The sequence below is a fragment of the Pungitius pungitius genome, chromosome 1, assembly GCF_949316345.1.
Source record: "Pungitius pungitius chromosome 1, fPunPun2.1, whole genome shotgun sequence".
Lineage (NCBI taxonomy): Eukaryota > Metazoa > Chordata > Actinopteri > Perciformes > Gasterosteidae > Pungitius > Pungitius pungitius.
The window spans coordinates 3666910-3682522 of record NC_084900.1 but is presented as its reverse complement, the minus strand read 5'-3'; the positions used below and the strand labels follow the sequence as shown (position 1 = coordinate 3682522).

At 45.0% G+C, this 15613-nt stretch overlaps 1 protein-coding gene across 1 annotated transcript; it reads left to right on the top strand.

The window, feature by feature from the left end:
• The first annotated feature begins 4780 nt into the window (after positions 1 to 4780).
• Positions 4781 to 9100, top strand: vax2 (ventral anterior homeobox 2). The gene is made up of 2 exons (XM_062561115.1): positions 4781 to 5192; positions 8853 to 9100. The coding sequence occupies exons 1-2, from the start codon at positions 4958 to 4960 to the stop codon at positions 9089 to 9091; spliced, it is 474 nt and encodes a 157-aa protein (XP_062417099.1). The 5' UTR covers positions 4781 to 4957; the 3' UTR covers positions 9092 to 9100.
• The last annotated feature ends 6513 nt before the right edge of the window (positions 9101 to 15613 follow it).

The window sequence follows — 15613 nt, the reverse complement described above, 5'->3', positions numbered from 1 at the left end:
ACCGTTAGTGATATTATTTAATCGTTTTACTGATAAAAGAATAGGTATTTAATGTGTTTGCAGTGTATTCATTCAAACACTTGTTTGTTTCTAGGTGGCGGTGCAGGTGAAACGTGTCTGAACGATGAGCTCGTTGCAGCCTCTAAATAATTCACGTGCCGGTTGGTGCGTGTTGGTCATAAAGGCTGAACTGATGTCTAAAAGAGAGAGAAATGTCCCTTTTAAACCCTTGTTTACAATTTTTCATTCTAAACTTCTATTTTCAGTTCATCCCTTCGACGCAACGCATGAGCCAAATAGGTTTGTGTTGCATAACTTTATATATCATAAGAGAAATAAGAGCCCTAATTACACATCTTAATCTAGACTTTGTTTTTTTGATGTAGTAATATACACCTTTTCATTTTGTCAGCTTTTTGTTGCGTGACGTCGTGGTGCAACAATACACTTGACAGTCGGGGGGAAAAAACTTCAAACTAATAGACTTAAAAGGCCTTTTTATTACACTCCCATATTTGTACATTCCATAAACAAGTCCATGCATTTTGTAGCACTTAATTATTCTCCTACCAATAATAATTCATATGTTCATAAAACGCCATGGATTTCGTTCAAATGAACTATATAGTTCTACACAATGGTTGTGTTTTTAGCCGTTAAACAAACATTTGTGTTGTTCATATTGCACTGTGTACTTTATGAAGCACAGACGTCGTGCCTGTTGTGTGCAGCGTTTTTTTTCCAGTTCTGTACACGTAGACTACATGGAAACATATTGAAAAACCAACGCTGTATAAAGTTTATGACCCTCTGTGAGGGGAACAAACATGAATAAAAAATTAAAAAGCTGGATTCTACTTGACTTGAAGAGGATTCCGGGTGTCTGTTAGTGTGGGATCTCGCGTAATGGTGCGTAAAGCTCTTTGTCCATTGCGCTTATGCGCATTTTTCATTCCCTCCTCTTTCCAAGGTTATATTTCAACAAAGCTCAATAACTGCACAGGAATCCTGTCTTTTTCTCTGCAAGTCTCCACCACCAGCAAAAAAAAAAAAACACCAACTGTGCGAGTCTGCGTCGACATTAAGCAGCCATTATACATCTTTTATACCGAATCCATAGCATTTCCCACTGTGTGGGACACATTGTGCTCCTTATAGTAGCATGTCAGAAGACTGATATGAAAAAACATAAAATAATTCTCTGCTTGAACGCTGCACCTGGTCCTCACAAATCGTCCAAAATGAACCTTTCCATCAATTCACACTTCCGCGGACTCCTGTGTGCGGCCAAATGTTTGCCATTCTTGCCCAGATTTGTCTGGAGCTTGTGTGGCATGTGTGAACTCTGAGTGGCCCGCTGCCCTCCCTCTGACCTCCGGGATTACAGTAATCTCTGTTGATTGATCTGATTGATCAGATCCATCTCCGCAAGGCCGCAATCCAGCCGCACACGGGGAAGCGGGTCATGAGGCTGTATAGGCGCTGTTTTCCTTTCCTTTTATCCTGCAGCCAAATACATGCAGATCCGGGTTTTTCTTTTTTCTTACTCTGTCCATTATCCGCTGCATTATGCATAGTGTAATTGGGATTTTGAGTGGGAAGGAAATATTATGAGAATAAAAATACGGTTGACTTTTAAAGTAATGAGTTCTGATTTGATGAGGAGAACAAACATATACGAAGGGTCGAGTTTATTCCCCTGATTGCTGTGGTTTCAAGCCGAAAGTGCATTTGCATCATTACTTGGAACCTTAATTTAATTATTAATACATCTACTTGAGGCTGAGATATCGGCCATAACATGTCGGTCGGGAAGGTTGGCTATTAATCAATTCTACTGTTGAAGTAATTAAACATCCTGACATGGGAAGTGAATTAAAAGAGAATTCGGAAAAAGTCAAAGTTTGTTTTCTTTCCTAAAATACAGGCTGGAACACAATGATATGAAGGGCTGGCTCTCAACTAAATAAAGTATAAAACACTCATATGAAGGACTGGTGATGCATCCGCATGTAAATGTCCGTTGACAAAGCTCATTTTAACTGATCAACCGATGAGTAATCGATATGTGTGCAAGTAAAAACATGCAGAATATCGGTTAACACGTAAACTTATTCGTTCAAACATCAAACTACCTGTTTTAAACTTGATATGTATGTGCAGCATGCATGCGTCCTGGCATATTTTGCAGCAAAAGCACATACGTAATTCCTTCAATTCAATAACCACAGAATGACACATATAAAGTTGGCTAATTCGTTTTAGGACTGAAGTCAAAATATGAGCAGTCTTCAGGAAAGTTAAACGTGGTAAAAAAAAATTAAAAAAAGCTTTTTGGTGGGTGTTAGTTGTGCATCAGTGAAGGCATAGCTGGTGAAGAGACAGAGAAGACGGAGGAAAACGTGCGTGCGTGTGTGCGTGTGCGTGTGTGTGCGTGTGTGTGTGTGTGTGTGTGTGTCGCAGCACAGCAGCAATCAGTCCCCTCTTGTCTCGCTGCTGAGTGCAGCGTCTGATTGACAGTTTCTATTCATCCTCTGTGAGATTAGGCCAGCTGAAAGGAGTAACGACCCATAGCTTGTGTGCAGTAATTACGGCCTTGGATAAGAAAAATAAGGAAAAAACACACACAGCAAAACTATAATTATATAATCCCTTCAAACTTCTCTGCAGCGTTTCTTTTTCTTTTTTTCTTTACAGATTTTTCACCTTAAAGAGGAAATTCCAGGCCGTTTTTCAGCCATTCCTCTATAGTTTATTTTGAAAACATCATCTCAATCACAACAGACTGCACCAATCGACACCCCCCAAAACGTGCCAGTGTTTGGGGAAGATGGCTCCACATGTTTACAGTAAATTTCAGTAAATGATTGTTAATGAGTTTTTTTTTTTTTTTTTTTAATCAAACAAATAGAAACCGCCCTCTGCTATTTTCCTTGTTTCACTTCATCATCTGGTGCTTGGAACATATTGTGTGTTAACAGAGTATAGTTCAAGGTGCTGTCGGCATTTCATGTAAACAAGACTTGAGTCATTCCAGAGTGGTGAGAAAGGTGGACAAAATAACAGAGACACCTGTTGAATGTTTCACTCTAGTCCAGAATGTCTCGGTTTTCAGGCTTTAGTTTCGGTGTTTTTGCATCGAAACAGATGCGAATGTATACGCGTTACTTCTGTTGTGTGTCCCCCCCCCCCAAAAAAAAACATGACAGGATGTGACCAACAGGAGTAGATGAGGGCCCATGTTGCCTTTGGGGTAAGAGTTGGGAATATTTCGTATTGCAGATCTTGAATTTGAACATTTTCTCCAGAATCGTGTTCTCATCTTAACAGGATTAGACGTGCAACCCCGGAAATGTCGGTTGCGTTGTTCTTTTTTTTGCCAGAACGACGCTAACAAGTAACTAATAGCTCAGTGGCGCGTGCGTTTGGGAAATGTGAAGAAACCGACACGAGCTTTACATGTGACTGCAGGCTCTGTTTCACATCAGACATGACATCCGATATCTGCTAAAAAGGTCATTTTTTTAATCTCATATTGGGAATTTAAGTCCCATGAGTGAGAGCAATCTAAAAGGCAATAAATCAAATGTAAAGAAAAGGCGTTTCTCCTTGAGTTCTGGAGGGGTTTTTCGCTTGTTTGAAATAAAACTATCCCGTTATATCTGGAAGTTTCGAGTCCGCGGGGAGGTCAGCGCAGCGCTGCGTTAATCTCGTTTGACCGGGCAGAAAATAGCGCTCGCAGCCATCGTCTCATGTCCGCGGTGCCGCTCACTCCCCCCCCCCCCCCCCCCCCCGTCGAAAACGTGCACCGGCCGGGGCGGACCAATCAGCGACGAGCCCTGCGTGTGCAGGAAGTGACGTGTGTGGTTCCAGCCTCCGTAAAGTGTACCGTGTCGCCACAAATGTTCCCCCTCACAACCGTCGTCTCCGCTCCCGTCGTGTCGGCTAAGGAGTGACTATCTTTTATTTATTTTTTAAAGACGTGGTGTTTCAGCTTCAAAACAAATTATAAAACACGCGATCCAGACTTTATTTGGGGTTATTTTTATTTTTTTCTTCACGCAAATGTGACCGTTTCCCATTTTTTCCCCCGACAGTCGACCTCCCGAAGGGGTTCCAACACAGACATCTTGTCTTGTGGGCTTCTCTCAAAAGCAGACGACCACCGTCCCGACCCCCCCCCCTCCGCTGCACCCCTCCCTCCTGTTACGTGGCCACCCTCACCGCCGACGGCATGCAGCCACGGACCCGCAGATGCAGCCGGTGAGACCGGGGGTGAAGTAACAGGCGGCGCGCTCCGGACACACCGGGGGAAACTTTTCTGTCGCGGCTCGTGCCCGCTGAACTCTGACCGCCGCCGTTTGTGCTTTGTTGCTCCTTCCACCTCCTCTTTTTTTCTGGCGCGCCACCTCTCACTTGTATTACGTGCGCGTATCTGTGGCACCTCCCCGCTCCTCCACAGATCTGGTGCCCCCCCCCCCCCACACACACACACACACCCCTCTCCCTCGTACCGTACAAGCTGCACCATGCATTGACCCCCTCGCTTCCTGGCCAGTGTAGTTAGAGCTGGGTCCCGAGGTTTCTTCCTCCTTCCCCATCTGAGTCCCCCCCCCCAACCACCACCACCACCCACCCTCGATCCACCACCAACCCTCCATAACTCAGTTTGGACTGCGCGCCGTGCGTCATGCCGCGACACCTGAAGCGCACCTCGGTTCCGATGCAGGACCAAAGGGTTCCTATGTAACTGGATCTACTTTACGTTTTTTTTGGGGGGGGGGGGGGTGTCGGGACAGAAGGACATGCTTTCCACGTCTCCGGAGAACACTTGCAAAGAGGAGACGAACATAGAAAGGCGAGGGTGAGCAGCAGCGACAGGAGGAAGGAAGGAAGGAAGGAAGGAAGGGTGGAAGGGAGGGATCGTCTTAAAGAGTGCAACTTCGACTACTTGTAGATGTTCGATCAGGCCACGACTATGGGCGATGGGAACCACCGCTGTGGACCCAACCCGCTGTGTCCGGACCGGATGGAGACAAAGTGCCGCGCCGAGATAGGGAGCCGGTCCCCTGCTCAGAGCACCACCGACACCCCGGGGACATCGGCGTCCACCCCGACGTCGTCCAGCGAAGACGGACACGACAAACTTTTGGGAGTGGACCCGGACTACTGCCGGAGGATACTAGTGAGAGGTGAGTGGACGAAAACCGACACCAGCGTCGATTTATTCTGTGGAATATGTGTGAGTGTCCCTGATTCAGTCCAAAACCAAAAGGTAATTACCGTGAAATAACACAAGGCACTTGAGTGTGGATTTGTTTGGTTCTGCTCCAATTTAAATGTTTACAACGGCGCTTTAACACATCCTGAACTATCGGAAGATGATATTCGTGCATTAAGCAGGAAGGTGTTAAACACTTTAAATGATGCTGTGCAGTACAGCGCCTCGGGTGCAGGGTGGACAATCCACGCTACCCACGGAACAATAACAAAAGGCTGCTCGCACTCCCGTGATACGTGAATGATTGCAACGTCGTATATTCATTCAGAATTGATCATATTCTAAAAATTATTATTATGGCATTTGATGAAAATGTTTGGCACGGTCTGTATCAAATGTGAACAACTTCTTTGTTCGCTTGGACAAATCTCGACAACTCGACAGATTAACAGGCAAAATACTGAATTGGTGATTTAATAAACCTGCGGTTATATTTTGCTCTAAAATATAGTGGTTAATTATATTGAACAAGATCTGAAAGCAGAAAACATAAAAGGACAACTCGTTTTATTGGATGATCTTGTTTAATCAACAAAGAAGTAGATGGAAAGATAAAAAACACATTAAAACATCATTATGTCCTTCATTGATAGCCGCTATAAAGGTGTGTGTGTGTGTGTGTGTGTGTGTGTGTGTGTGTGTGTGTGTGTGTGTGTGTGTGTGTGTGTGTGTGTGTGTGTGTGTGTGTGTGTGTGTGTGTGTGTGTGTGTGTGAGGTTACTTGTCAGAAGCTTTGTGTGCCAACGTTACGGTAATGACCATCAGAATAATATTTAATTAAATATGTGTCCACGCCCTCCCGCTGGAGGCCTGTAGCCTCTAAATTACAGTTTCTTGCTAACTCTAAAATGAATTAAAATTACTGCAGTCACAACACAACTTTTACATGAAGTTGGAAAATGTTTTATCATTTCTTTATTTTTTAAAGCAAAAGCTATATAATTATAGTAAATGTTGGAACTATAGTTTTATGTCTAAATAGCCTCGAACATTAGCTTGCATATCTAATTATGGAAAAATAAACATCACGGTAAATGTGTGTCACGTGAAGCTTAATGTGCCCAATGCATGAGGAAAACATCTATAAATCTGACTAGACCGGTGGATTATTAAAGTTATTTCCATTTAAGGTGTTTGTAATTTTTATTTCAGCGCGTAAACAGAAATACTCCGTTAGATCGGGGGGGGGGGGGGGGGGAAGGAATCAAAATATATTATCACGAGAGGCATATTTTGAATCACTGAAGTTCACATGAAGTATCCGTTTTTGTCATATTATGATTTCCAAGAACGGCGTGTTCCCTCTCACTCCGAACACAGTCAAGTAAAAATAGAAGAAAAAAAACGAGGATCATTTTGTGCAATCGTTTCCATATATTCGTTGTGTAGCTGTCTGCGGAGGACATGATAAATATGGCCTGGTTTTATTTATTTGTATTCAACGTTTAGCCGGGCGGTGTCCTGCGGCAGCGTCGCTCACAGCTTCTGGAATAGTCCCGACATTCTCTAGTTTTTTTTCTTGTGCGTGCTTTTGTACTTTCATCTATAGATACAGCGGCGATAGAGCTTTTTTTTAATAAAGCCCCTGACCACATGGTTTCCTCCGGGTCTGGCAGGCAGGTGTTGGCTGGTTCATGGTGTCCCCCGGATCAGAGGGAGGGTTCAGTGGTGTGTGTTGGTTCCGGTGGGAGATATTGAGCATTGAGCATGTTGCTCCCTGTAGCAGTGGTCAGGATTTGTTTTTAAAGCCGAGCCTGGGTGTGTGTGTGCGTGTGTGCGTGTGTTTTTTTTCCGCAGAGTGGCCGGGGTCACCGAGAGGTCAGCGTGTCTGTACGGACGCTGGTCCCCTCCTCGGTTCTGCAAACCCGTCCATTCGAGCTCTCTGTTCTGCTCGCGGAGCTCGTCAAGACGATCCGTAAATGTATTTCTCAGGATTTTGAAGGGGGTTTTTTTTTGGCCTCTTTTGTGGGACATTACGCAAAGGCATTATGCGTAAAGATGGCCTCTCATGAGCACGTGACGCTATGTAGCTTATGGGCCTTTAGACCAAACTAAACACGGGGGGAGCAGCCGTCCACAGCTGTGATTGAAATCTCCAGCACAGACAGGTTTCATTAACTCGGCTGATTCTCATGATGGAGCAAAAACTGTTTTCATTTCACGCACTGATTTGTTTTCCTTAAAATAGTTATAATAAAGGTTCTCACTCAACAATTTAAAAGGGGTAAATACACGTCCAGGTTTCCTTTCCTTTGCAAAAAATAAATGATGTTGAAATATAAAATGTAAGTTTGATTGTGTAGCCGGTAGCCTTCCCATTGGAACACCAGGGCTGTTTGGTTCAATCCGTTTGGTTTCATGTTTAATTCAGGGCTCTTCATATTTTATTGAATTCCATATTTTATGACCACAAAACCCTGGACAAAGAGAACGGCTTGTCGTCCATTCGATGTGATAAATAAGGACACAGACTACCCGGTATCCCCAAAAATAGTAAAACCAATTCAAATTACTTATTTAATACTCCAGCATTTGTTTAATTCCTTCAGAATCTTTCTTTATTAACAGTAGACAATAACCTGAGGGCCTTAGTATTCAGGGTGGGGTGTAATGACTCTGATCTAGCCAGGATAATATTATTATTATTAATAATAATAGTTTAATGGACCTAAACCCATGTAAATAGTGGTTGCTTTTGTACTTTTTCTTTTAATGATAAATTCGGAAATTACACATTACTTTTGGAAATAAATATTGAATAAGATCACACAAGAAAACAACTTTAAAAATAATAGTTATTGCCCAACAAACAATTTGTTACAAATAAAATCCGAATATTAAAAACACCAATAAGCCGGACAAGCCTATTAGATAAAGTACCCCGATTAATGATAGTTGGTCTCCAAATGCACCAAACACCGGGTTGTTGTGGCTTTACTGACGCACAGGCCTAAAACTTTTGGGAACAGCTGAGAGTGAAGCTTTTGATTGGCTCTAAATTATTTGTCAAGCAGGGAAGTAAATCCATGCCACCTTCAGTGCAGCAGCACTCATTGGAAAACACTTAGTGGCCCCGGGACAGATATTCAGTGCCTTGGTCACTCCGATGCAGAGAAACGAGGCAACATCGAGCAGCCTCGTCCTTGTGTGTAGCCTCGCTTTTCATCCCCTTCCGTTCTTTTCTTAAAACTATTCCTGATTCATAAATAAAGCCCCCCAGTTGCAGTTTCTCTGTTTCAATGGCTTCCCAGTAATGCCCAATGAAAACGCGAGATATGTTCACGTTCGAGTGCGCAATAAATGACGTGGTCCCGCATTTACGATCACGTGCAGACCGACACTGCGAGTAACCTCACGCAGGCAGCGCGGGTTCGATTCGTTCCCCAAATATTCCACAACATTTACCTAATGTGGAACATGCAGTTTGCGTTTCACTTTCTTTCCACCACATCTGTGAACATATGCTGCATAATGACTAAAGGGTCTTTGAACACAAGGCCCAAATCCCTCCGCAGTACACACACACACACACGCTGATGTTGACTTTCTTTTCCGTTTTATTCCGAAAACAGACGCCAAAGGCACCATCCGGGAGATCGTGCTGCCGAAGGGCCTCGACCTGGACCGGCCCAAGCGCACGCGGACCTCCTTCACCGCCGAGCAGCTGTACCGCCTCGAGCTGGAGTTCCAGCGGTGCCAGTACGTGGTGGGCCGCGAGCGCACCGAGCTCGCGAGGCAGCTGAACCTCTCCGAGACGCAGGTGAGTCCCTCGGCGAGGAGCGGGTTGAACTCAGACGTCTCGAACCCTTGATGAAGGAAAAAAAAAGCTTTCAAAGCTTTCAGTAGTTGCGATTGGGTGACAGGTGTGTTTGGGGCCTTCGATTGGCTCCTCGGCCAATCAGAGCGGAGGAGTGGAAACGTTGCCCCGCCCACAGCACAGCTCAGCTGACTTGTGGAACGAGCACATCCGGGGCCGCAGGCAGGCGGAAAAGGTTTTCAATTAAAAAAAAGATTTGCAATGAATTTAAGCTCTTCTGCCCTTTTGGAGGATTTTCTTTACAGGAGGAGCATACATTAAAATACGAATTAAAGTGCGTGTACTACATGGAATTTTGTATTAACGTTATATGATATTAGCAGATAACAAGTCGCCGTGCAAATGCCCATTGAAGCCGTTATGGGTCTTGCAGCTATAAGACATGTTACATGGTGTCCTTATTTACATGAAACTATAAAACATGGCAAAGTGCATACAATATGGCGCGTATGTGACTGCGCACTAGGTGCTTAATGGTCAATTTCTGTTCCTATTTTTACGAAATGTACGCCGATAGCAAAGAAGCCGGAAGAAAAGCCCAAACAAATGAAATCTCTTGCTAAACGACGCTTAACATGTGACAACACCTGCAACCAATAGAGATGGATCTTTGTCAACGCGCTGTGATTGCTTTTTGGAGAAAACGTGTGTGTGAGGTTGGGAGGCCGTGCGCGCTTTGCAGACATAAATCACAAAGAAAAAGAGCCGTAATACCAACTCAAACACAAAGTTGTCCGTGCATGCGCTCGCACACACGCGCATGCGTGTGTTTTTCGGGGGAACACAGAGCGGCCACTGTGTCCCTCATTAGTGCCGACACCAGGGGTGTCAATGGGGAGGCCTCCGCTTCCTGCTGCTGCCGCCGAGGAGACGCGGGGCCGCAGCGGATTGGCTGAGAGGAAACGGCCTGACCTTCAAGTGAGGACAAAATGTAAATACTGAAAGTGTCCGCAGTATAATGGCGTGCACCGCACTGCATTTTATTAATTCTTAATGTGCTGTTGAAGCGGCTTTTACGCGTGATTGAAATGCTTTTATTCGGCGTCAGTCTCCTTTATTCCTACCATCTTCTTTCTGTTTGTGGGGGTTTGCATATTTTTAAGCAAATGCAACATTCAAGGCTAATCACGCAAAAATCACCAAAGGAAACGCTTGAGCTCTCTCGGAGTCAAATGGGTGCCTTTTAAAGTGAGTTGTTTTCAGGTTTCTTACAGCGTTTGCTTGTGCTTTTTAGTTCGCAACTCAAGGTTTTCACGGGTTTGGCAGAAAGTAATTTGATTTATAGGCCATTAAAGCAGCTATTTTAGAAAACAGCTTCTAAGTGCCCCCCCCATCCCTCCCACTATCTTTAGGCTGTAGCCTACAATAAAAACATTAGTGTTTTTTAAGCCCTTTAGTTTTTGTAATATTTCTGAAAATATTTCCATATGGGCCTTTCATTAGAGTTTTCTTTAACGAATGACGGTTCCTTTGAAACCGGAAAAACTGTTAAAAACATGAGATTAGTTAGATACAAAGATCCACAAGTTGCATCTCGTTTATTGAGGAATTGCAATCGAAACATGAACGTGGATGCATGCTGACGGAGGATTTTTTTTACCGTTGTTAACGTTGTAAAAATTATTGCATTCACCAAATAGACTTATAATAATGACAATAATATGATTACATTTTTTGCCAAACTTGCACAACTCTTTCCTCCATCGTGGAGTGGAAGATTTTATCCCCCCCCCAAAAAAAATTAGAACAAAAACATTTCTTTAATTTCCAATCAAACGAGTTGCCTGATTTGGTTTTAGAAACATTAGCACTTAAAACATGATTAATTTTGCATTATGACACCGTTTTTTAATGAACTTCGTTGAACGCGACCGGTCTCTTTATCCGTGACAAATATAATTATTACAGTAAAATGAAGATTGGATCGTATTGAAAGTGATTTTTAACAGTGTTTGGGGGTTTTGGTAGTGTAACTCCAGTAAGTTTGGTCAGGTTTTCAAACACACTGTTCAGCACGCTGAATACAGATGGGGAGCCAATCCACACCTCCACTTTAACAGTGGGTTCTTTTTTTTTAAATGACAACGTAAGATTAATAAATGATATTTGGAAACAGTTAGATGTCTTTACCTCACCAAGAACCTCACCATGATTTTTTTTCGTTAACTTTAAAGGTGTTTGTATGTCTTGGAGCGGACAAAGTCTAACGGATGTGCGTGTTCTGACACACTGACCATTGCGCACTATTTCTTCTCCAAACCCTTTTTCTCGTGACCAAGCGTTCAATTATAAGAGCGAAAAAATACACACATATATATATGTATATATCGGAAGTATTGCAGGTCTGGTAACAAAAAGAAAAGAAACCCGGGCAGAGTATTTATTTCAAAATAGCTCCACCTGCAGAAGAGGGATGGCGCTCGATCTCCTCCGTGTGACCAGGAGTCACCTCGGTAACGCGTTACAAAGCGACCCGTCACCAGCTCCCTTCATCCCGGCAGGTGGCTCCCCGCTACAGGGAAACACAGCAGGGGGGGGACAGAACAGCCCTCACTTGGGATACCTTCACGATCAGTTTGCTCATTGATGGACACCGATCATACCGATGGTTGAGGGATGCTCTTATTGTGAAGGTGTGTTTCCTGCATGTGGCTGCATTAATGCCATTAGGTAAATTATGCTGGAGACTAACTACATAACCTCTATGGACAGCATCTATACAACCTCTTCATCTTATATTTCCTGTGAGGCTCTTGAGATGTCTCTCTGAGGAATTAAATAAACATTTTTCAGGAACTTTCTGCTGCTTATAGTGAAAAATCCACCATCTCAACAAAGAGTAAAACTGCTTCTTTTTTTTCTTCTCGTTCCCACGGAAAAGACAAAAGCCTCCACACATTCCCGGACTTGTCCTGCCTGCTCCGACAGGTTTGACAGTGTGACTTCAGGAGGTTGCTGTGTGGTCACTTTAAGCTCTTCCTCGGCCCTCGTGAGTTGTCGTGCACACGGCCTTTGTGTTTGTGTATCGTTGTGCGCAGCCCTTCCATGGAGGAGCTATGGGTTTAAGGGTCTCCCGGCTTTGTTAAATAGCAGCAAACGGGAGAGAGCACTGTGGTGGGATCTTGGTTAATCTGTAATGTAAAGCTGGGTGAACAATGCAGAGATGTGAGCAAATGTTTGCATTGTTTTGTCCTTTTTTTTTTTCTCCACACATTTGGTGGAGCACATTGATTGGATGTAGCTCTGCGTTAAAGTGGCTTACAGCCCAGAACAGGAACAGGGAATCTGTGTTCCAAAGTGTCACAAATGATTTGCATGAATTATTTAGCTTTCAAAAAAATTGCAACACAATTGAATCGATGCAGGACAGCTGTTGACGTTGTTCAAAGGAAACGCACAACACCACAATTAGCCACTTCGCCAGAGACTTCTACTTATGTAGCTGCTGAAAACCCCCATCCTCAGTTGGTGTGCTTGTGGAACAGGTGTTTGTCGCTCTCATCGTCTGTCTGCTGCTTTATCTCGTGGTTTTCTACAACTAGAAGCATCATTTGAATTAAGGATTATTTCACTGCTAAATGGACACGGGAGTGGCCTCTGGTCTTTAAAATTGACTCCGTATTGTAGTGAATCTGGTGTTGCGTGTCCGCCGTTGCACTGAATGTCCCCGTTGTGCGCGCCGACGGCCCAGACAGGCCGCGTCTGGCCACTCGTCTGCGGCGCGGAGGACGCGGGCCCAGCAGGCGCACACAGCTGTGCAGATGTGGTGGCAGAGAGGAGGCGGGCAACAGGGCGAGGATTGTCCCCAAGACACTCGGACTGGAGGAAGAGATCGGGGGGAGAGAAAAAAAAGGGACGGACAGACGGACACACACAGACAAGACACACTCGCTGCTCTGTGCTTTCAGTTGAGATGTTTGGTTGTGTAGAGGAACCAACTCTCCCCCCCCCCCCCCCCCCCCCCCCCCCCGCTCCCTGCGCGGTGACCCGAGGCCGGAGCAGAATCCTCCGATCCGCCGATGATCAGGAGGATTCTGCTCATCATCCAACCACTTGATTAGATACATGTTATCAACCGGCTCTTATTCGCCACACGCGTGTCTCTAAGGGCTTTAGCAACCTGTTGATGAAGAGCTCGTAAGGCGGGCCGGTACACATCCACCGGTGTTGTTCGACCTTCCGACCCACCGACCCCAAAGCCAGCGGCATCCCCTCAGTCAGCACTTTGCCCGCCATGTAATCCAACTGGCTCTCGGTGCCGCGGCTAATTGCCTTTTACCCGCAATAATCCAGTGCAAGGCGATTATTGTTGGTGTGTCCTGATAACTCGTCCCAGGTAAACGTGAAGCTGATTTGAAGATTCTCTTTCCACAAGTGTCTCATTAAGCAGGTGCCCACTGTGGAATGTGTCACCCGGCACAATTATCTCATCATTTAATTTGCGCCCCCCCCCCCCTTAATTGATCAAAACGTGGAGACAATAGAATCAAATTGAAGTAACAAATTATTTTCGCTGCTCATGGAATTTGCAAACTGTGGCCTCCATATATACGAACATATGTGTGTTTTGTGGATCCCGCTTCCAGAGCAGTTGTTGTGCTTTTTGTGACTAAATCCGATCTGATTCCTAAAAGGACACAGACGCTGTGTTTTTTTAAATATTTTTTTTTATTCTTGTCAAATGTGATTTGAATGCCTGCGGGATGACATCCAGGAAAAAGTCATGGACCATATTCAACCCCCCCCCCCCCCACCTCCCCCAACAGAGACTCCTTCTGGCACATCTTCAACATCACAGTACGAGGAGGAAGGCGACAAAGGGGCCCGATAACAGTCCCGAGTACCTTTCGCGTTAAAGAGGATTAGGCGGCCGTATCTACCGGCGTTCCTCTAAGACGGAGTTAACCTCTGGATGAACCTGAGCCGTGTGCTGACCAGGCCGTGTTTTATTCGGACGAAGGTTCGGCGATGGAGGGGGGCTCGGTGGCTTCGGGGTTTGGGCCACAGTGTGGCGGTGGTAGGGATTTGGGGGGTGGGGGGGGTCGCCGTCTGAGATGTCTGATGTCTGAGGGCCTGGAGAAGCGGAACCAGCGCTGCTCGAGTCTCACATGGAGCGAGCGTTGGTGCGATGGTTTTAGCGATCCTAATACTGGATGGATTGGGAAGACAAAGGAAGCAAAGAGAGATCTGGGTCAGTTTGTACAGAGCCCGATCTAAATGCTGCCGTAAAGCCAACTCCACAATGCCATAGGTACAATCTGTGCGTAAACCAGTTTATTCCCACAAAGCACAATACTCGGGTGTTTACTTTACCCTCAATAATCCTTTTGAATGCTGTATGAAACCACATCACAACAGGTAGAAAGATTTCAATGTGTTTACAGCAGAGTTAGATGTTGGTTCAGGTAGTCAGAACCAGTTAAATATCCCAAAACGGGCCTCATTGGTATTGTTCGTTGCAGTTGGGGGGGAGGGGGAGGAGACGATGTGTTGCTCCCAATCGAGCAAAGCACTGGTTCAGCCCGTTGCCTTGTGGCTACTTACCATAGTGGCGACCACTGGTTCGTCACACACACACACACACACACTGGTTTCCACTGGTCGAGTATCCGCTGGGTGTGTTCATACGTTTTGGATGAGGGTTTTCATTGTTCATCACATGCCCGGCACCAGGGGTCCTTCTTAAAGACTTTATCGTCACAATCCTGCATTATTATCGGCGTCACGCGACCCCGGGCCCCGGTGGAAGGTTACGTGGCATTAAAATGTTTTCGTCGCGTGGCTCCTGACCAGTTTCACGCTTTTGACGCGTCGCAGTCAAGCGAGTCCAAACAGAGGGATGAATTCCAAAAAAAGAGAATCACTCCATCACTCCCTTTGCAGCTGTTCTGCAGCTGGGGTTCTGATCGGCTGACCTCTGCCCCGCTGGTCTTGTGTATTCATGCATGTCGGTCCGATCATCTCCTGGTGACCTTGGGTCCCCCCCCCCCCCCCCATCCTCTGGTGTCTCGTTGTTCTCGTCCTCCAGTGACGTCTCACCTCTCTCTGGATTTGTGTCCTCTTTACTGCTTCTTCTTTCTTGCTTTAATGTGATGCATTTTCAGTTTGAATCAATCCGATTGGACGACAGACTGTTTATTTTGATAGGTGTGAAGGCGTGACGTTTTTTTTTACATGCATGCCTGTGGTCTTAGTCAACTTGGATTAAAAGCAAATCATTTTAGGAAACGGTCAGATGTAGAGAATTAAATTAAATGCAATACGAAAATGATGAAAACACCGGTCAATGCAGGTAGTTTTAATGTGGAAGATGAGACGGGGAAAACGTTCCAGTGTACAGGAGCTAAAAAACGACAGCATGTAATCATACAAATGAACTAAAGTGGCAACTGTCTTTAATGTGCAGGCTGGTTTGTAACTCTTCTTATTGTCAGAAAATCTATTTAAAAGACAAAACCCTCTTTGTGCCACAGAGCCCAACGATAAAAACAACAATGCACTGTTTCTTTTAGATTC